Below are 23,237 nucleotides of genomic sequence, written 5' to 3' on the forward strand. Positions count from 1 at the left end.
AGTTCAAGGATGTGCGTATATAAAAAATAGCATTTAGAAAGTTTAAAATAAAGTCTGAATGTAATTCTTTTTGTTACCATGGAAAGGAGCTATGTGCAGGAATAGTGAAATATCAAAAACTAAAAGATCTTTCTGATTATTATGTAAATCATCTGCTGCTTTGTTAACATGCAAAGGAGTTATGTGCAGGATTGAGAGTACTCTTAATGGAAGATATTGAATGGTGAAGATGAACAGGGAGACTTAGGGATTACTGATCCTTTTTGCATAGTATTATAAAACTATACACTGCAGTACTATACTGGTTAAAAAATTAGTCTGGAATATTACTTTTTTTGGACTACATATAGGTCAGTAAAATAAGGAGTTACCTGTTTGAATTTCAACTATGGAACTCTGAGAATGGTTGCACGTGCTGTCAGATGCTATGACATATACAGAATATAACTGGCCACAGAGTAACATGGACGTTCTACATGATGTTTCTGATGTGCTGCACGACGTGATGTTCCCATCGGGTCCTTCAGCAATGGCAGTGTACAACAGTGCACCATTACTATGGTCCCACGACACCAAAGCTGTATTTAGGTTACAATCCAGTCTTACATCTACATTCTGTGGGTCGCAAGGGACTGAAAATAAGATAGAAATTTAAAATGGGTGTAAGGCGATAGAATCAACCTCCAGTGTAAGTTCAAATAAACAGGCAGATGGATGAATTTGCTAAATAGTCAATAATTGCATTGGAACTTGTCATTCTAAAAACACAGGAAAGTGCATAGAAAATTAAAGCATAGAATGTGTCCATTAATTCACACAAATAAACACCGTAAATACAGAGCTCCATTAACTCTGTGTCATAACAGTCTTATCAAGTGACTAGGTAACTGGAATCATATCCACAAGAGCAAACTAAAATGTGCTCCAAAGTGCCTCAAACACATCATTTGCACAATTATTCTGCAGTAAGCCTCGGCCAGGGTGAACTTGGCCACCTCTCTCTGCAGATGTTGGGGCACTGCTGTGGGTGGAAGAGCACAGAGCTGCACTTGGGCAGTCTGATCTGATCTGACTGGCAAGCTTTCATTTGCCCCCTTCTTCCTCCAAACATGTCAGCTAGATGGATTCCTGATGGCAAATCCTCTGTTGTCAATGACGGGAATCCCGGGCAAAATAAATAAATAATAACCTGGCACAAAGGCTCACAAGCTGGAAACAAAATGTTAAAAAACTGCAATAAAGTCCTTCAAAAGACTGAAAACGCTTACCTTTAATGTGTATAGGCCTTTTAAATGCCCTCTCACCTGCAGGTGAATCTGGCCTTGTGCCTGCCAGCTTTCACTGGATGAGCTGGAGACTTATGGTACAGCAGGTTCGTAGGCCTGGAAATAGTGCTGAGCCTTTCCCCAATCCTTCTGTAGATGGTATAAAGCTCCCACCTGCTTCAGACTTCAGCTTTAGATGCCCGCCCCACACCCAATCATAAGATCGAGGAGAGCTCCGGTGGAACTGATTTCTGCTGAAATATCCTGACTTTTACACCTTGACCACTAGCAAGCATATTTGAGATGATTTCCCCCCCCCGCACCACGTTTAAATATTGCCTTTGAACCGCTAAGTAATGTGTTCCTATAGCACTGTCAGACCAAAGATGTCAGCAACGTGAAGAGTAAAATTCAGCTGTGGACTCTCTAACATAATTTATACAATTTATTCTGCACCATCCACAGAGACCCATTTAACAAGAGCATAATTAACGTAAAAAACACACACATTTAAATATATCCAAGAGCATAAAGAAAAAACATGAAAAAACCCATAACATTTAAATACTGCCTGTAGAACACAAGACTTCATTTGTTAAGATGTCACAAAATGCTTTATGGAAATGAGTAATACCTGCATGCACATTTACCACCGCACTCTGGGGACTTTTGCAGATGTTGTCTGTTGCTAGAACAGAGATTGTATAATATTCACCACACTGTAGGTGTGAGATTTGAGCCATTGTATTGCTTGTGTTGAATAAAGCTGTGACTCTTTGACTATCTCGAGCGGTCACAGTGTATAACTTTGCTCCTTCAGTGTCATCCCACCAGAAGGATACAGCATTCGAATCACAGTTCAGCTCAGCTGTTAGATTCCCAGGAATGCACGGTGCTAGTTAGAAAATACAAATGAATATCAATCCTCGCACTGTCCTGTAAACATCATAATTAATAAATCTAAGACTATTTCCATAGTGCATATTATTTAAGAATTAATAGTCTTACCGGTTTGGATTTGGACAGAAGTACTTGAAATTCCATTCCGGCTATAACTCAATGTTGTTACAGTTATGTTATAGGGCTGTCCACAGTGTAAATCCAGCATTTCATGACGTGTCTCTGTTGTGTTATGTGAATGTGTGTGTCCATCACTGCCCTCTGCAGTTACATCAAATGACATTGCTCCATTAGTCCGTCCCCATGACACCACTACTCTATTAAAGTTACAGTCCACGTTCACAATGATTTCATCTGGGGCACATGGTGCTGTAGAAAAGGAAATATAAACATTAATATCCACTGGGTTCATGTGAGAAAACCTTTTGGTCAAATGGTCTTTGCCAGCAGCTCAGAACTTAAATAACCTCAAAAAGTAGTCACCTTTATATTTCACATTGTGACTACTCAATCCAGATGTTATGTATTAGGGCCAATAAATTGCAGCTCAGGACTCTGGGTCACTATGCTCTGTACCCAGCTTGACTGCTAAGTCTCCAAATGTTTTCTCTGAATGTTGAATCTGTGTCAATGCCAGATGGGCACAGAAAGATGCTGATCCCAAAATCCTTGGTTTATTGCTGTTATCCACAGTGACCAGCGAAGGTTGCCGTGGTGCAGGCTGAACGTGGATGAAATCAGTGGGGCTGCACTGCTGCCACTGCCTACAAGAGTAACCTGGCACCCCACTGAAGGTTGACAGCTTCACGACAGCAGGCCGGCACATCTGGCTGCTCATTAGGTTGGCAGGACAGAGGTTCTGTGTTCTGGTTTAGTTTTGGCTCAGATCCTTGGTAAAGTAGGCTCTTGTGAATGATGGCCAATTGGGCCCGTCCAGTGGGGGGCTGTAACAGGTATGTCCTGCTCTTTATACTCATACAACATTATTTTATAAGTCCTTCTAATGTTCAATACCTCTGGCTATTTCACTGATATAGAAACTGTCATGTATGTAGACCATGTATACTAACTGTATAGTCACATAAGGTGTGCCACTAGAGGGCACTGCGGTGGGAGACCTCAGGGTCACCTGCATAGGTGTGCAGGGCCCAGTATAAAAGGCTGCCCACCATGCTTGTGCTCACTCTGGAGTTACAATAAATGGGACTAAGGTCACAACAGCTCAAGTACAATACTAAACCTCGTCGAGTCATTCATAAGAGTATTAAAGACATAACAGAAACCATATAAAACAGCCCTTAAATGCACCTTTTATTCCATGCTTTTTAAAATTATTCGTTCAAGGGATGTGGGCGTCGCTGGCAAGGCCAGCATTACATAAGAACATAAGAAATAGGAGCAGGAGTAGGCCATATGCCCCCTTGAGCCTGCTCTGCCATTTAATACAATAATGGCTGATCTGATCATGGACTCAGGTCCACTTCCCTGCCCGCTACCCCATAACCTCTTATTCCTTTATCGGTAAGAGACGGCCTATCTCTGTCTTAAATTTATTCCATGACCCAGCTTCCACAGCTCTCTGAGGCAGCGAATTCCACAGATTCACAACCCTCTGAGAGAAGAAATTCCTCCTCATCTCTGTTTTAAATGGGCCCTTATTCTAAGATTATGACACCTAGTTCTAGTCTCCCCTATCAGTGGAAACATTCTCTCTGTATCCAGCCTGTCAAGCCCCCTCCTAATCTTATACGTTTCGATAAGATTATCTCTCATTTTTCTGAATTCCAATGTGTAGAGGCCCAACCTACTCAACCTATCCTCATAAGTCAACCCCCTCATCTCCAGAGTCAACCTAGTGAACCTTCTCTGAACTGCCTCCAAAGCAAGTGTATCCTTTCGTAAATATGGAAACCAAAACTGTACGCAGTATTCCAGGTGTGGCCTCACCAATACCCTGTATATCTGTAGCAAGATTTCCTTGCTTTTATACTCCATCCTCTTTGCAATAAAGGCCAAGATTCCATTGGCCTTCCTGATCACTTGCTGTACCTGCATACTATCCTTTTGTGTTTCATGCACAAGTACCCCCAAGTCCTGCTGTACTACAGCAGTTTGCAATTTTTCACCATTTAAATAATAACTTGCTCTTTGATTTTTTCTGCCAAAGTGTATAACCTCACACTTTCCAACACTATACTCCATCTGCCAAATGTTTGCTCACTTACTTAGCCTGTCTATGTCCTTTTGCAGATTTTTTTGTGTCCTCCTCGCACATTGCTTTTCCTCCAAACCTTTGTATCGTCAGCAAAATTGGCTATGTTACACTCGGTCCTTTCTTCCAAATTATTAATATAGATTGTAAATAGTTCAGGCCCCAGCATCGATCCCTGCGGCACCCCACTAGTCACTGTTTGCCAACCCGAGAATGAATTGTTTATCCCGACCCTCTGTTTTCTGTTAGTTCGCCAATCCTCTATCCATGCTAATATATTACCCCCAACCCCGTGAACTTTTAACTTGAGCAGTAACCTTTTATGTGGCATCTATTTTGCCCATCCCTAATTGCCCTTGAGAAGGTGGGTCTGGAATCACATATAGGCCCGACTGGGCAAGGATGGTAGTTCCCTGAAAGACATCAGTGAAGTAGATGGATTTTTACAACAATCTGGTAGTTTCATGGCCACCATTACTGATACTCGCTTTTTATTCCAGATTTATTGAATTAACTGAATTTAAATTCCAAAGCTGCAGTGGTGGGATTTGTACCCGCGTTTCTGGATTATTAGTCCAGACCTCTGGATTACTAGCCCAGTAACATAACCACGATGCTACCGTACCCCTTTTTTGGAGGTCCTAAATATAGCATTATACAGAGTTGTTCCCAGTGAGGAATCCAGGCTTGTGGCAGGTGGAATTCGCCAACCAGCTACTTGGCCGTACCACCGATCCATTATGAGCAAGGCACCTTATTGCATTGGGTTTGGGGGTTCCAGCCAGAAAGCGAGCGCCCCTGGGCAACCTGCTGGCTTCTGGCCGTTGCAATGTCTGGGCCGGAAGAAGGTAGGTTCCTGGGGGGAAGTACCGATTTCCAGAGTGGGTTGGGTGGAGAGCCCAAGGGGCAGAGGCCCATTCTGGGTTTGTGTTGCTGAAAGGAGCACTCCTGCTCCTACTGTCTCCAGAAAAACCAAACAGGAACTCCCCTTTGGGACCCACTTTCGACGGACGATTACCTGATGCTGGTCGGAGTGAACACGGCGCATGCTCCTCCCTGTTCAGTCCAGAAATGCAAGTTGGGGCCCTAAGTACATCGTAGAAACTCGATTAACATTTTAAATGGGCCAACCACATGATTCGAGGCTGCTGCGAACCACCAGAGATAGGCCTGCGGTAACATTGCCACGGCAACCGCAGCAATGGGGCGGTCAATCATTTCCCACCAATTTCAGGTCGTTAGTGCCCTGCTTCCATGCAAACACCGCTGATAGGGCAATTCTACTGAGGGAGTGCTGGTTGTCCATCCACTGTCTTTCCAATAGGACTTTCACCCAGGGTCATAAGTACTCTGGTCAAAAGCTCCCACAACATCTTTTTGAAGAAGAGCAGGGAGTTGTCCTCACCAGCATTCATCCCTCAACCAAGAGGGTCAAAACAGATTAGCTTGTCATTCAACAGTGTTTGTTTTCAGATCTTGTTGTGAGTAATTTGGCAACTCAGTTTGCCTACACAACAGTGACTACACTGCACAAGTTCCTCTCTTGATTGTGAAATGCCTTGAGGTGTCCTGAAGAGATGAAACGCATTAAATAAAGGCAAGTTCTTTCTTTCTATATTACCTGTCTGAATTTCATAACTGGCGCCTTGGATGCTGCTACAGGTTTCCCCAAATGCGAGTACAGAGATGCTGTATATTTGGCTGCAGTGAAGATCTGGGATTAGACAGTTTGTTTCAGACGTGGTACAGGTGGCTGTGTGTCCGTCGTTCCCTTCTGCTGTTGCAGTGTACGACATTGTGCGATTACTCTGCTCCCATGTTACAAAGGCAGTGACAGCGTCACAATCAGCTTGTACACTCTGAGGGGGACATGGTACTTTAGGGGAGGAGTAAAGAGAAATGAGATGTCATGAATTAGTGATCTCAGTGCAGAGTTCCAATAGTTTCCATTGATACTAAACTCAGAAAATAAACTCTTACTGAAGAGATGCCCAATACCCATACAGTAACTAGATTCCCATTCAGAGACACTGAATTTACTATGGTCTGTAATTTCTGATTGGGCTTTTACTCCAGTTTTTTATATAATCACCAGTTCAAGGAGGAAGTGCACCTGAAAGTATATTCTGGTCCAATTTTAGGCCAACACAAACATTTACAATTTGTCAGTATAAAAATTCTCATCCTATCATTGATGCCTACAACTTTGTACTGCTTCACTTAAAAAAAAATGAAACACTGGGTAAAACACATTATTGAATAAGCAGGTACCCTAAGTGAAAATGAGATTATTATAGTATGTTCAGATCTGCATTAAGATTCATTAGGTATTTAGTCCTCTGCTCGTGTTCCAGCCCCGAAATACTCCGTACATGAGTCACCCCATGATAGATCAGTCCAGCAGTGAGTAGTTTGAGGTTTTAAGTCCCTATTGTGTTTGTCAGTCGAGTATTAGAAATCAATTGACTTGTCCAACCTTAGTGAATATTTAGTGATCAGAAGATGTCTGTCATTTATTTTGATTGAAGTGTGCGACATGGTTAGGTGTTCATTTTGTAATCATGCACTTTGGCAGAAAAAAATCAAAGAGTATGTTATTATTTAAATGGAGAAAGATTGCAAAGTGCTGCAGTACAGCGGGACCTGGGGGTACTTGTGCATGAAGCGCAAAAGGTTAGTATGCAGGTACAGCAAGTGATCAGGAAGGCCAATGGAATCTTGGCCTTTATTGTAAAGAGGATGGAATGTAAAAGCAGGGAAGTCTTGCTACAGCTATATAAGGTATTGGTGAGGCCACACCTGGAATACTGCGTTCAATTTTGGTTTCCATATTTACAAAAGGATATACTTGCTTTGGAGGCTGTTCAGAGAGTTTCACAAGGTTGATTTCAGAGATGAGGGGGTTGACTTATGAGGAAAGGTTGAGTAGGTTGGGCCTCTACACATTGGAATTCAGAAGACTGAGAGATGATCTTATTGAAATGTATAAGATTATGAGGGGGCTTGACAAGGTGGATGCGGAGAGGATGTTTCCACTGATAGGGGAGACTAGAACTATAGGGCATAATCTTAGAATAAGGGGCTGCCCATTTAAAAAGATGAGGAAAAATTTCTTCTGTCAGAGGGATGTGGATCTGTGGAATTTGCTGCTGCAGAGAGCTGTGGAAGCTGGGATATTGAATAAATTTAAGACAGAAATAGACAGTTTCTTAAACAATAAGGGAATAAGGGGTTATGGAGAGCGGGCAGGGAAGTGGACCTGAGTCCATAATCGGATCAGCCATGATCGTATTAAATGGCGGAGCAGGCTCAAGGGGCCGTATGGCCTAATCCTGCTCCTATTTCGTATGTTCCTATGTTCTTATGTTATTTTAAAGTGATGAAATATTTATGACATATCACAAAGTTAATTACATGAGAGGGTGTTGGTTTCAACAACTTCATCCTTCCATAGAAACCTACGGTTCCTCCCATCAGAGTTTAATTGACTCCTGAATTATTCCAGGGTCTCCTGAATGTCTTCACGATCCTTCCTAGAGGATCAATGCAGACATTGATCACTCTGTGTGAAGGAGTGCTTCCTGACAGCAATCTTGAATTTGCCTTTCATTCATTCCTAATTATATCCCTTTGTCCTGCTGTTGTAATTTAACTGAAAATAATGCACCCATTTAGCTTTCATACGCGATTTCACATTTTAAATATATCTTGAAGGCCTCTCTCCTTCACTTTTCAATATTGCAGGACCCATGTTCTTTCAGGCTTTCACAATGGACAATGGGGTGAAATTCATTATCGTCCATCTGGTAACATCTGGGAGGCGCGAGACTTAGCGAGAAATTCGGGTTACAGCCCCCGGAAGGAAGTGGAGCGCTAAATCAAGCGATTCGCTTCCTTACTGGGGTGCTAATAGGGCGGATGCCTCAGCAGTGCTGAAAGGGAGGGGCCCACGCTGCATACCCTGCAAGGAGAAAAGGCACCTACCTGGACCACCAAGGAACGGGGGTGCTGCGCTATCAGCCTGGCACTCGAGCAGAATGCTGAGCTGAGCGATCGCGGCCACGGCCCCGTGAAGAAACCACATCAGGAGTGGCAAGAAAAAGGTCATTTTTTTTTTCTGCCCTCGGCTACCTTGCCTTTAATTTTGGCCCTGATAGCGACTGGCCATATGGTACACAACACCTAAAGCTGTCGGTGATATCGCCTGCGCAGCTACAGGGGGCCAAAGCCAATTTTGGGGCCAGGACGCTGCGCACGGCGATAACGTCACGATCTCTGGCCACAGGAGACCGGAGCGCAATGCTGCAGTGCCGCCGCGAAACTCCCGCCGAATATGGTGGGAGTCGTTGCCAGTGTTGCGCCCCGTTGGTAAGGCGTTTACGCACCGTTAGCTCCAACAGGAGGTGCAAATGCAGCGAATTTCTAGCCCAAGGGTTGGTTTCGCCCACATGGTGAACGAGCTGCTGGATCTGGATTGTGCCGGCTGCTATACATGGCATCACAATGTGGAGCTGGACTCATTGGATGAAGTGAGACAAGTTCATGAATATTATTTACGTAAGCTCCCTGCACCACTGGTCCTTTCCCCTCAGTGCAGGAGGGGAGTCAAGCCAGCACCTGCTGCTCAAAATGAAAGGGATGCAAAGCTTAAAATGCAAGTGGCTGCATATGAGGGTAAAAAAAATGATTGAGCCCTTTTACATGCTCAAAATGCTTTTAACAAATATTCAGCTTTTTGAAAAAAGGGGGAAAAGATAACAGAAGGTTAGAACAGCCTGGATGAGTGCAGCTACAACACACGAAAGAAGCTCTACACCATCCAGGACAAAGCAGCCCGCTTGACTGGCACCCATCCACCACCTTAAGCATTCACTCCCTCCATCACCGGCGCACCGTGGCTGCAGTGTGTACCATCTACAAGATGCACTGCAGCAACTCACCACGGCTTCTTCGGCAGCACCTCCCAAACCCGCGACCTCTACCACCTAGAAGGACAAGGGCAGCCGATGCATGGGAGTACCATCACCTGCAAGTTCCCCTCCAAGTTACACACCATTCTGACTTGGAAATATATCACCATTCCTTCATTGTCACTGGGTCAAAATCCTGGAACTCCCTCCCTAACAGCATTCTGAGAGTACCTTCACCACATGGACTGCAGTGGTTTAAGAAGGCGGGTCACCACCACCTTCTCAAGTGCAATTAGGGATGGGTAATAAATGCTGGCCTTGCCAATAATGCTCACATCCCATGTACGAATAAAACAAAAAGGCCAGCAAGGAGGCACGAAATGGAATCTGTGGGCAAGTGGCAGAGTGGCATTTCCCCTAATCCCCTGCTTGGGGCTTTCAAAGTAATGGGGAGTGCTGCCTTGTTGCACCTCCAAGGTCCTATCCCCAGAGGCTGGCAGTGGCCAGCAGCTGCTGGCTAGAAAGAGCAGCCCATCAGCATCGCCAAGGGCCCAGAATAAGGCAGCACCATACAGCATCCTACATCCCTCTGTCTAAAGTTGCAGGCATGCACACAGCTAGAAACATCTCGGAGGATACAGTTAGTGAGCATGAGGAGTTGCATTGGTTGAGGCACAGTGAAGAGATGAGAAGAAGCAAGTGTTGGTGGCCCAGGAATAACATGGCAGCACAGCCTCAGAAACTATTTTAAAGAAATGTCATTGCTAAATTTGCAGCCGAACCAGCCAGGCACACAGCTAATTTCAAAGTCCAAGGGCGCGAAATTGGTGAAAGTTAAGTTCCGCCCAAGTACCGTCCAAAGGACCGCTGAGATCCTGACGGTACTTTGGGCGGAAGTTTCATGGACAAATCTGGGAAAGACCGCCCAGTGGCAAAAATGGGAATTAAGTGCCGATTCTGGGCGGCAGTGGGCAGTAGTTCCCATTCTCGGCGTCAAATGCAATCCTCGGCAAAGTACCGCCGAGGATTGAGTCGGGCCCAAGGAGGGAGGAACTGATCAAATAAAAAATTTTCAAACCATAATACAAGATCCACTAGAAATCCTTCAGGGGACCCTATCCACTTAAATCCCTGCAAAACAAATAAAGAAAAGTGTACTAACCTTTTTTTGCAGGTCTTCATACTTACCGTTGAGATTAGACCTGCCTCCACGCAGCGGTCTTTTCCCCTGCTGGAGCAGAGGGTCGCCCGGACCAAACTGGGGATGCAGAGGGTGGGAGGACTCTTCTGCGAGTTGCACGCCAGCGGACGGTACCTAGCGGTCTTCTCTCCCCGCCGGCAGGAGGACTTCACCAAACTCGCTTGGAGGGGAGACCGCCCAGAAACCAGGGAGACCGTCGAGAAAACTCGGCGGCAGCGGACAGTAAGTCCACCAATTTCGGGCCCATGCATGTTTCTGACTAGCCAGACCCCGCACCGGGTGTGGTACATTGTAAAACTTCCACTCATGTTGGATCTGAGAACAATGGGACATTTCTTTATTGGGGCTGTATTTGCACAAGAGTGACTCTGTGACTTCCCAGACTACGAATGTGACCGTCCTGGACCTCAGAACAGTACTTGCTACTGCACTAGTGTAATATTTCCCACACAGCACAAACTTCTTTAGAAATTTTACCTGTTTCTGTTTCAAAAATGGAAGTGTTTATACTCTGACAATAACCATCCATCGCTGTTACAGTGATCAAATATATTTGACTGCAGTGCAGGTCCATGAAATCGCAGCTTGTCTCTGTCGTGTTACACAGTGTTACGTGTCCATCTTGTCCTTCTGCTGTTGTAACGTACCACAGCGCACCATCACTCTTCTCCCATGTCACTGACGTACTTTTGGTGTCACAGTTTAGATTGGTGGAAATATACTGGGGTGCACATGGAGCTGCAAAATACAGAAAGACAAACTGACTGTGATAGGGCAAGAAATATCTACAATCCAAAACTTTCAAAATCAGAAGTTATTGTAATTATATTTGTGCTTTTTAATTTTATTAAACTTTATTTTATATTTAATTTTAATAACATATATTTAACTCCAACTGATGTAATAGTTACTAAGGAAAATCCTGGCTCTTTTAAATGTGGGAAGTTCCTCTTTTGAAAATAAGTAGCTTTCAAATGTGAAATGTAACGCTGATTTCATTGAAGATTACACTTAAAGGGGCTCCAATTGCCACTTTGGGCAGTGCCAGTTAGCGCCGGCGCTAATGGGGTGCTAAAGGGTTTTCGCCCAGGCACTGCGCACAGAGCACTCCTCCCAGAAGTGCCCCCGGGGGTCGCCGGGTGGAAAGCGGATTGCACTGCCCCCCGTGCATACTGATCCCTTATCGCAGACATTTCCCCCGGGGGGCAATTTCCCCCGCGGGGCGCAAAGGGGTCGGCACAGAGCGATGACACCGGCAGCTTCTCGATGTGAGAATCCGCAGTGGCTGCGGTGCCGTGGCCACCCTTAAAGGGAAGGTGCCGACGTGGCTGAGCCATCTTTCTTGTGTCAACCGACTTTTCAGTCGGCCTGACAATGGCAGTAACTGGTTTGACCGGGCCGCTGGTCCGGCCGACACCCTCCCTGGTGGCCTAGTGTGTGGCACTGAAGGTACTGCTCAGATCGCAGCGGCCCTCCCCTTTCAGAGAAAGGGAGGGACCTTGTGACGCAGCATGCCACTGATGCACTGACATCATCCGTGCCTCGCTGATGTGAGTACGCACAGTTACCATCCCCACCATTTTTTTCTTTAAAAAAAAAAGGGCAAATCCGCGCCGGCACGGGACGAACGAGTGATTTGAATTATGCGCTGCAAACCAGCGTGGACAAATTTAGCCCCAAAATCTCTGCAACCAACATTGTGCATAAAGGGTGAAGTGGACCTTCACCGTTCACATGAAGTTTTGATTTTACTATTTTGACTTTTGCGGTGTGCAGTTTAGGCCTTTGTAGACTGTAATATCTGTATCCTTTCTCTGCTCTCCATGCCAGTTAATGTACAGACCCCTGACACAGAGGAACAAATAAAGGGTTTGTATGTGTATTCAATGTATTTGCCCGTGATTGGCACAAGCACACTTGAAAGGGAGCATGCCAGACAGACTGTGGCCAGGCCAGTGTTTCCCTTTCAGGGCCATCCAACCTGAAACATGAAGAGGAAATGAAACATTCTAGGCTGTCTGCGTATTTATGTGGAAGGAAAGATTTTGAACTTTGAACTCTGCTACAGGACAGTGTTCTATCCAACTCAAATCAATATTCTTCTCTTCAAAATAATGTACTTTTAAACTTCTCATTTGGGCCCTTATGTCTTCCATTTCTCCTGAGTGCAGACAAAAATATATTCTGTTGTGGAACTGCTGCGCCACAGCCTAATCTACATTTTAGCTGCATTTAGTACTGATCTTTGTGTTGTACCGTACAAAACAGGACAACCTTAGTGTCCGAATTCTGTAACACCACAACATCTTGCATTTCAATAATGCTTGTCGAGTACAGAAAGTTGTCAGAGTGCTTTACAGGAAAGAAAATGGGACACAAAACAGGAGCAAGAAATGGGAAGAAAAAGATGATTGAGGAAACTGAAAGACTTGGATTTATATCACACTTTTCACGACCACCAGACATCCCAAAGCACTTTATAACCAATGAAGTACTTTGAGTGCAATCACTGTTGTAATGTAGGAAACGCAGCAGCTAATTTACACACAGCAAGCTCCCACAAACAGCAATGTGATAATGACCAGATAATCTGTTTTAGTGATGTTGATTGAGGGCTAAATATTGGCCAGGACACCGAGGAGAACTCCCCTGCTCTTCTTCGAAATTGTGGCGTGGGATCTTTTACGTCCACCTGAGAGAGCAGACGGAGCTTCAGTTTAACATCTCATCCGAAAGACGGCATCTCCGACAGTGCAGCACTCCCTCAGTGCTGACTGGAGTGTCAGCCTAGATTTTTGAGCTCGAGTCTCTGGACTGGAACCTGAACCAACAGCCCTCTGACTCAGAGGCGAGAGTGCACCCAACTAAGCCACAGCGGGCACTGGGCAAAAACATGGTTGAAGTGAAGGGTTTTTAGAGGCTTCTGAAGGCAGGTGGCATGGCAGAGTGGTTGAACAGCAGCTATAGATGCTGGACTAAAGGAGGGCGAAGAAGAAATAAATCAGTGTTGGAAAAGCTGAAATTGGTTGTCTGAACATATCACTGGACAAAATGGCTGACATAGGACGTGGCATGGCAGTGGAGGGATCTGGAGGTGAAGTCAAGTATTTGCAAGGGCATGGGCAGTCAATCAAACATAACAAGGACATGGTGGGAGTGCAGGAGGACCTTGTGTGAGCCAGCACACAGGCTGCAGAATTCTGAATGGGTTGTAGCTGGGAAGAGTGGAGTGGGAAAATCAGCAAGGAGAACTTTGTAGCAGTCAAGCCTTGAATTCTGAAGATTTCAGCAGCACTGGGATTGATGTAGGGCCGAGGCAGAGAATGTTTGGAGGTGAAAGAAAGCAATCTAGGGGGGAGGCCATCTTAGACTGGGTGTTGTGTAATGAGAGAGGATTAATTAGCAATCTCATTGTGCGAGGCCCCTTGGGGAAGAGTGACCATAATATGGTGGAATTCTGCATTAGGATGGAGAATGAAACAGTTAATTCAGAGATCATGGTCCAGAACTTAAAGAAGGGTAACTTTGAAGGTATGAGGCATGAATTGGCTAGGATAGATTGGCGAATGATACTTAAGGGGTTGACTGTGGATGGGCAATGGCAGACATTTAGAGACCGCATGGATGAACTACAACAATTGTACATTCCTGTCTGGCGTAAAAATAAAAAAGGGAAGGTGGCTCAACCGTGGCTATCTAGGGAAATTAGGGATAGTATTAAAGCCAAGGAAGTGGCATACAAATTGGCCAGAAATAGCAGCGAACCCAGGGACTGGGAGAAATTTAGAACTCAGCAGAGAAGGACAAAGGGTTTGATTAGGGCAGGGAAAATGGAGTACGAGAAGAAACTTGCAGGGAACATTAAGACGGATTGCAAAAGTTTCTACAGATATGTAAAGAGAAAAAGGTTAGTAAAGACAAACATAGGTCCCCTGCAGTCAGAATCAGGGGAAGTCATAACTGGGAACAAAGAAATGGCAGTCCAATTGAACAAGTACTTTATTTGGGTATTCACTATGGAGGACACAAACAACCTTCCGGATATAAAAGGGGTCAGAGGGTCTAGTAAGGAGGAGGAACTGAGGGAAATCCTTATTAGTCGGGAAATTGTGTTGGGGAAATTGATGGGATTGAAGGCCAATAAATCCCCAGGGTCTGATGGACTGCATCCCAGAGTACTTAAGGAGGTGGCCTTGGAAATAGCGGAGGCATTGACAGTCATTTTCCAACATTCCATTGACTCTGGATCAGTTCCTATGGAGTGGAGGGTAGCCAATGTAACCCCACTTTTTAAAAAAAGGAGGGAGAGATATAACAGGGAATTATAGACCAGTCAGCCTGACATCGGTAGTGGGTAAAATGATGGAATCAATTATTAAGGATGTCATAGCAGCGCATTTGGAAAGAGGTGACATGATAGGTCCAAGTCAGCATGGATTTGTGAAAGGGAAATCATGCTTGACAAATCTTCTGGAATTTTTTGAGGATGTTTCCAGTAGAGTGGACAAGGGAGAACCAGTTGATGTGGTATATTTGGACTTTCAGAAGGCTTTCGACAAGGTCCCACATAAGAGATTAATGTGCAAAGTTAAAGCACATGGGATTGGGGGTAGTGTGCTGACATGGATTGAGAACTGGTTGTCAGACAGGAAGCAAAGAGTAGGAGTAAATGGGTACTTTTCAGAATGGCAGGCAGTGACTAGTGGGGTACTGCAAGGTTCTGTGCTGGGGCCCCAGCTGTTTACACTGTACATTAATGATTTAGACGAGGGGATTAAATGTAGTATCTCCAAATTTGCGGATGACACGAAGTTGGGTGGCAGTGTGAGCTGCGAGGAGGATGCTATGAGGCTGCAGAGTGACTTGGATAGGTTAGGTGAGTGGGCAAATGCATGGCAGATGAAGTATAATGTGGATAAATGTGAGGTTATCCAATTTGGTGATAAAAACAGAGGGACAGACTATTATCTGAATGGTGACAGATTAGGAAAAGGGGAGCTGCAACGAGACCTGGGGGTCATGGTACATCAGTCATTGAAGGTTGGCATGCAGGTACAGCAGGCGGTTAAGAAAGCAAATGGCATGTTGGCCTTCATAGTGAGGGGATTTGAGTACAGGGGCAGGGAGGTGTTGCTACAGTTGTACAGGGCCTTGGTGAGGCCACACCTGGAGTATTGTGTACAGTTTTGGTCTCCTAACTTGAGGAAGGACATTCTTGCTATTGAGGGAGTGCAGCGAAGGTTCACCAGACTGATTCCCGGGATGGCGGGACTGACATATCAAGAAAGACTGGATCAACTGGGCTTGTATTCACTGGAGTTCAGAAGAATGAGAGGGGACCTCATAGAAACGTTTAAAATTCTGATGGGTTCAGACAGGTTAGATGCAGGAAGAATGTTCCCAATGTTGGGGAAGTCCAGAACCAGGGGTCACAGTCTAAGGATAAGGGGTAAGCCATTTAGGACCAAGATGAGGAGAAACTTCTTCACCCAGAGAGTTGTGAACCTGTGGAATTCTCTACCACAGAAAGTTGTTGAGGCCAATTCACTAAATATATTCAAAAAGGAGTTAGATGAAGTCCTTACTACTAGGGGGATCAAGGGGTATAGTGAGAAAGCAGGAATGGGGTACTGAAGTTGCATATTCAGCCATGAACTCATTGAATGGCGGTGCAGGCTAGAAGGGCCGAATGGCCTACTCCTGCACCTATTTTCTATGTTTATATGTTTAATCGTGGTAAGGGACTGAAGCAGAAAGGGAGGAAATCAGCTCATTGTATTTAATGGAGCACTTTCCTGAAGTGATGTTTAATTAACTTTGCTGATGCATTATCATATCATCTGCACATGATTTCACCAGGCTGAAAATACTGCATAGCTTTTCCCTTAAATGAAAAATGAAGCCAAATATTTTCCATGCAGAAAGTAGGCCTCGAATAAGTACATTAAGTGTGGGGAATTGGCGGTGCCAGTTTTGAATCATTCTATTCCATACAAGAGACTTACCAGTACTGAAGTCAAATATAGAGCTTTGCGAATTGTCACACACTCCGTCCAGGGCTGTTAGAGTTAAATTGTACATCTGTCCACAGTGTAGATCGTTTATTTGACACTCACTGTTGGCTGTATCACATGATACCGCGTGGCCATCACTTCCTTCTGCTGTTGCAGAGTATGACACTGCACCTTTAGTGTGGGCCCACGACACAGAAGCATCGTTTGTGTTACAGTCCACCTCAACATTGAGATTCTGTGGGATGCATGACACTGAAAAGAGCAAAAAGACCAGATGAAGAGCACTTGTCCAGCAGCTGCTAAACTTTATGGAATTATTTTCTAATAGAAATGTTCATGCAAATATATTTGAAAGTTTTCTGGAGAACAATATTTTGGACAGTGCAGGTATCAGGGTTAGAGAGATTGAAACAGAGATGAGTGATATGGGAAATCACACTGCTTAACATATGGACTATTGAATATCATTCAGAACTTTAATTAAAGCTAATTAAACACCTACAGAATGGGGATCACTTTTAATTTCTTATTTGGTGTAGAAATTTGTTAACAGATCTATCACGTGATGGTAAAATTGGCAAAAAAGCAAGTTTTTACATTTGCATGGATTTATGTTGGCAATTTACAGATACAGAATTAGTGATGCAGGAAATTACATTTCATTAACACGTTGATTATTGAATGTTATTCACGCCTTTAAAAATAAATACACAATTTTAATTAAATCTGCAAATTTATGCTGGTTTCTATTTTGTTTTCATCCTTGACCCAATTCTGCGGCTGAAAACGATGCTTGTTGCTTTTGATGAACTGCACTATTTATAATCTCTGTAGTTTCAGAGACACATGGGAGGGCGGGGGTCGAAGTTGCCCCTTTTACAGAGGCTCCGAGAGGCGCAAAACACTTTTCGCCTGGGGGAGGCGCTACAGACTCCTGGGAAATCCCGGGCTTTTGCACAACCGGCGATGATGTTACCACCATTTGTGGCAACCCCTCAGCGCTGCGTGCCGACCCCTTACTGCCCCTCGGGGGAAATTAGCCCGCAGCCCGTAAGCGGGTGCCAACACCAGCTTCGTGGGTCACGAAGCTGGCTGACATTTGCTCACAGGGCGGATGTTAAAGGGGAGTGCCCCGCGCTGCCATCTTCCTCGTTTTGCCGACTCTCGGGTAGGCTCTACCAGTTCCCCCCCCAGCGTGGTCCACACCACCATTGTGCAGCCCGGCAATCTGTTTTGGGTGCCGAGCTGCAACCCCGGTACCACACTGTCCTGGTGGTATAGTGGAGTCCATCAGAGGCCTTGCAGACTGCACAGTGGCCCTCCCTTTTAAGCAAAGGGGACGGGCATTGAAACACGTTAGCCAGACGCAGGAAATTCCATTTCCAGCAGGTTACCGCCCCCAATTGGGATGCAGGGCAATTTCGCCCCATTTATCTTTTGCTCTCCAGGGAGAGAAGTAAGCGGTTCCTGTTATGTATTTAACCCTTGGCAACTTGTATCACACCACCACCAGAGGATCCCAGCATCACTTGGGAGCACTGTATATAAGCAGGCTACCCACGCGATACCTGCACTCTGGAGTCTTATTAAATGAGCCAAGGTCACACTTACACATTGCTCACAGTGCTCAGTTTCATCCTTTATTATGAGCTTATCAATTGGCGAGATAACAAACATCTGCGCGAAAATGCAAAGAACAGTTGGTATCCTGGAGAAGTTCTCAGAAGGAGACGATTGGGAAGCCTTCATGGAGGGACTCGACCAATACTTCGTGGCCAATGAGCCGGAAGGGAACGAGAACGCTGCCAAACAAAGGGTGATCTTCCATACCGTCTGTGGGGCAACAAACTATGGCCTCATGAAGAATCTTCTAGCTCCGGTAAAACCAACAACCAAATCCTATGAAGAACTGTGTACGCTGGTCCGGAAGCACCTAAATCCTAAGGAAAGTGTTTTGATAGCTACATGTGTCAACGGTCGGAGGGCCAGGAAGTGGCGAGCTACATCGCTGAACTAAGGTGCCTCGCAGGACATTGCGAATTTGATTGATTCCTAGAAAAAATGCTGAAATACTTTTTTGTGCTTGGCATTGGCCATGAGGTAATCCTTCACAAACTATTGACTGTTGAAACACCGAGTCTGAGCAAAGCCATAACGATAGCCCAGGCATTTATGTCCACCAGCGACAACACCAAACAAATTTCGCAGCATAAAGAGGTTTCGGCCAGTACTGTGCACAAAGTAATGTCATTTTCGAGCAGGAATATACATGGCAGAACGTAAACGCCGGCTGCTGCACGACTTCAGATGACCGAGTGTCCATCAATCATTAATGCGAGGCAGTTAACACCTTGTTGGCGTTGTGGAGGTGATCATCGGGCCCATCAATGCCACTTCAAGCACTATGTGTGCAACGGCTGCAGAACAATGGGACACCTCCAGCGAATGTGCAGGCGAGCTGCAAACCCTGCAAACCACCACGTTGCAGAGGAAGACCGATCCATGGTGGATCAGGCTGAACTAGAGACTCGAACCGAGGAGGCAGAAGTGTACGGGGTACACACCTTTACCATGAAATGTCCACCAATAATGCTAAAAGTTAAACTGAACAGAATTCCAGTATCCATGGAACTGGACACGGGTGTGAGTCAGTCCAAAATGAGCAAAAAGGCCTTCGACAGGCTGTGGTGCACAAGGCACACGGGTCCAAGCTCAGCCCCATTCACACCAAACTAAGAACTTACAGCAAAATCCCTGTAATTGGCAGTGCAGAAGTCAAAGTCTCCTATGATGGAGCAATGCACAAACTCCCACTATGGATCGTGCCAGGGGATAGCCCCACACTGTTCGGCAGAAACTGGCTGGGAAAAGTCCGCTGGAACTGGGACGACATCCGAGCGTTTTCATCCGTCGACAACGCCTCATGTGCCCAGGTTCTGAGCAGATTTCCATCGTTGTTTGAGCCAGGCATTGGAAGTTTCTCGGGGGCGAAAGTGCAGATCCATTTGGTTCCCGGTATGCGACCCATCCACTACAAGGCACGGGCGGTACTGTATATGATGCGATAGAAAGTGGAAATTGAGCTGGACAGGCTGCTGCAAGACGGCATCATCGCGCCGGTGGAATTCAACGAGTGGGCCAGTCCAATTGTCCTGGTACTTAAAGGTGACGGCATGGTCAGAATTTGTGGGGACTATAAAGTAACGATTAACCGTTTGTCGCTACAGGACCAGTACCCGCTACCCAAGGCAGACGAACTATTTGCGACCCTGGCTGGAGGGAAGACGTTCACCAAGCTGGACCTGACCTCAGCCTATATGATGCAAGAGCTGGAGCAATCTTCGAAAGGCCTCACCTGCATCAACACGCACAAAGGTCTGTGTCATGTATTTCACCATCTTGCAATGACTATAAGTATGTAACTGTAACTCATGCATACTGTACCTGTACCCTTGTAATGCACACCCTGACCACAGGGAGTGAGCTCCTCAACTGGGCTTCCAGGTATAAAAGGGGAGGTCCCACCCAGGATCAGCACTCTTTAGTCCTGGGAATAAAGTGAAGGTTACAGAGTGACCGTGTCTGATAGATCCATGCCTCGTGTGAGTTTGTAACAAGGTGCAGAGACACTACATCTGGCGACGAGAATTGGGAGGATGGCCACTGGTGGCACAGAGGAACGCTACTGTGTGGTGAGGACAGGGATGACTTCGTGGAAAGACTCCAGCAGAGCTTTGTCACAAAGGACTGGCTGGAAGAGGCAGCAGCTGACAAGTGGGGGGCGCATCTACTGACCAGCTGTGGTCCACAGACGTATGCGCTGATGAAAGACCTGCTCGCACCCCAAAAGCCAGCGGACAAGTCCTTCGAAGAGCTCATCCAGCTGATCAGTGAGCATCTCAAGCTTGCAAGTAGCGTACACATGGCCCGGCACCGGTTCTACTCTCACCGGCGTCGGGAGGGTCAAAACATCTCAGACTTCGTGGCGGAACTGCGGCGTTTGGCCAGTCTCTGTAAGTTCTCCAATGCCTGCTGGGGGGAGATGTTAAGGGACTTTTTCACTGAGGGCATTAATCATGCCGGCATTTTCAGGAAGATCATAAAGACTAAGGATTTGACTTTAGAAGGGGCAGCGTTGATAGCTCAGACCTTCATGGCAGGGGAAGAGGAGACCAAGCTAATTTAAGCACACAACCCTGGTTTCAATGTTGCGATGAACCAGGGAGTTAATGTTGTAAAAAGAACACAGAACCCCACAGGCAGGCAAGGGCAATTCGACACCGTCCAGGCAGGCAGGCAAGGGCAATTCGACACCGTCCAGGCAGCAACTAGCTCCAGGGTGGGCCTGCAACAGGGACAATGGAAAGGGGATCGGCAATTCACGCCATCACGAGAAACAATGCATCCTGTGATGGGACAATTAACACCCTCCATCAGAGTGCTTAGAAACAGCCAAGCAAGCCATCAGAGAGGAATGCCTGGGAATAGCCCTTTTGTTAACAGCAATCTCAGCTCATGTTGGAGATGTGGGGGCAGACACACTGCAAAAATCTGCAGGTTCCAACTTTATACCTATAGGATTTGTAATGTCAAAGGACACCTGGCCAGGATGTGCAAAAAGGCAGTAGCAAGGCTAGTCTGCGAGACAGGAACCAGACGAGGGGTCTGCAATGCAGGATGAGGCCTGGGGAACTATCATGTATGCTGAAGTTCAGCGGGTTCATGTGGCCGACGTCCACAGCTCATACACCAAAACGCCACCCATGATGATGAAAGTCTTACTGAATGGCATTCCGATGCACATGGAGCTGGATACCGGAGCTAACCAGTCCCTCATGAACGCCCAACAATTTGAGAGACTATGACTACATAGAGCTAGCAGGCCCAAATTGGAATGAATTGAGATGCAGCTACGTACATACACCAAAGAGATCATCCCAGTGCTGGGCAGTGCAAACTTGGTGGTAACGCATAATGGATCACAGAACCGGCTGCCACTCTGGATTGTTCCGGGAAATGACCCTGTGCTCTTGGGGAGGAGTTGGCTAGCTGAGATGAATTGGAAATGGGGGGATGTGCACGCCATTTCATCTGTGGAGCGAAGTTCATGCTCGCAGCTATTGCAAAAATTCGAGTCACTCTTTCAACCCGGTGTCAGAATGTTCAAGGGCACCAAAGTAGTGATACACATCACTCCGGACGCCAGACCAGTACACCACAAAGCCAGAGCGGTGCCGTACGTGACATGTGAAAAAATTGAAAGTGAACTGGACAGGCTGCTCAGAGAGGGCATAATTTCGCCCGTTGAATTCAGCGACTGGACAAGTCCGATTGTTCCTGTCCTCAAAGCAGATGTCTCGGTTAGGATTTGTGGCGACTACAAAGTCACCATCAACCGAGTGTCGCTGCAAGACCAATACCTGCTCCCAAGAGCTGGCAGGTGGTAAGCTGTTCACGAAGCTGGACCTCACTTCGGCCTACATGACTCAGGAATTGGCTGAAGAATCCAAGTTTCTGACCACCATCACGACACACAAAGGATTATTTGTTTGGCAGCGGCTATCTTTCAGCGAAACATGGAAATCTTGCTCAAGTCCATCCCTGGAACGATCGTGTTCCAAGACGACATCCTTATAACGGATCGAGACACCGAGGAACACCTCCGCAACCTGGAGGAGGTGCTACGCTGATTGGAACAGGTAGGCCTGCGGCTGAAAAAGGCCAAGTGCGTGTTTTTGGCCCCAGAGGTCGAGTTCCTGGGCAGGAGGGTTGCCGCAGAAGGGATCCGGCCCACTGAATCAAAAACTGAGGCGATTCGCTGGGCGCCCAGGCCCGGCAACACGTCGGAGTTGCGATCATTCCTAGGACTCTTGAACTATTTTGGGAACTTCCTGCCGAACTTAAGCCATTGTTGGAGCCGTTACACAAGCTCCTCCGTAAAGGTTGTGAATGGTCTTGGGGGGATTGTCAAGAACGGGCTCTCAATAAGGTGAGGAACTGCTGTGTTCCAACAAACTGTTGACTTTGTATGACCCCTGTAAAAAACTGGTTTTAACATGCGATGCGTCATCCTACGGGGTTGGGTGTGTTTTACAGCAGGGTAACGATGACGGCCGATTCCAACCGGTGGCTTACGCCCCCAGGTCGCTCTCCCAGCCATGGTCGAGAAGGAGGCACTCGCGTGTGTGTACGGTGTGAAAAAGATGCACCAGTACCTTTTCGGTAGACGGTTCGAGCTAGAAATGGACCACAAGCCGTTAACATCCCTGTTGTCTGACAGCAAGGCTGTCAATGCTAATGTGTCAGCTCGCATACAGTGATGGGCCCTCACGCTGGCTGCGTATGACTACACCATACGGCACCGGCCAGGCACCGAAAATTGCGCTGACGCGCTCAGCAGGCTCCCACTGGCCACCACCGAGGGGGCATCGGAGCAGAGCGCCGAGATGGTCATGGCCGTTGAGGCTTTTGACACTGAGGCCTCCCCCATCACAGCCCGCCAGATCAAACCCTGGACCAACAGGGATCCCCTCCTATCCATGATAAAGAAATGTGTCCTGACTGGGGACTGGGCGCCCGCACACAGGGCATGCCCCGAAGAAGTCAGGCCGTTTCAGAGACGGATGGATGAACTCTCCATCCAAGCCGACTGCCTGTTATGGGGCAGCTGGGTAGTCACGCCCCAGAAAGGAAGGGAAGCGTTCATCAGGGAACTCCACAGCGCGCACCCTGGCA

The 23,237-nt window shown here is 46.4% G+C and overlaps 1 protein-coding gene across 1 annotated transcript in view; it reads right to left on the minus strand.

Moving 5' to 3' along the window:
- Nucleotides 1-42: 42 nt before the first annotated feature.
- Nucleotides 43-23,237, minus strand: part of LOC139269152 (fibronectin type III domain-containing protein 7-like) — a 29,451-nt gene continuing 6,256 nt past the window's right edge. Inside the window, exons 3-9 of the mRNA XM_070888253.1 lie at nt 16,494-16,754; nt 10,966-11,226; nt 5,999-6,253; nt 2,274-2,534; nt 1,900-2,160; nt 372-425; nt 43-89 (exon numbers count right to left, since the gene is read on the minus strand). Coding sequence (XP_070744354.1) covers nt 43-89; nt 372-425; nt 1,900-2,160; nt 2,274-2,534; nt 5,999-6,253; nt 10,966-11,226; nt 16,494-16,754 — 1,400 coding nt within the window. The remainder of the gene's footprint in view (nt 90-371; nt 426-1,899; nt 2,161-2,273; nt 2,535-5,998; nt 6,254-10,965; nt 11,227-16,493; nt 16,755-23,237) is intronic.

Source organism: Pristiophorus japonicus, chromosome 8 (assembly GCF_044704955.1).
Source record: "Pristiophorus japonicus isolate sPriJap1 chromosome 8, sPriJap1.hap1, whole genome shotgun sequence".
Classification (NCBI taxonomy): Eukaryota; Metazoa; Chordata; class Chondrichthyes; family Pristiophoridae; genus Pristiophorus; species Pristiophorus japonicus.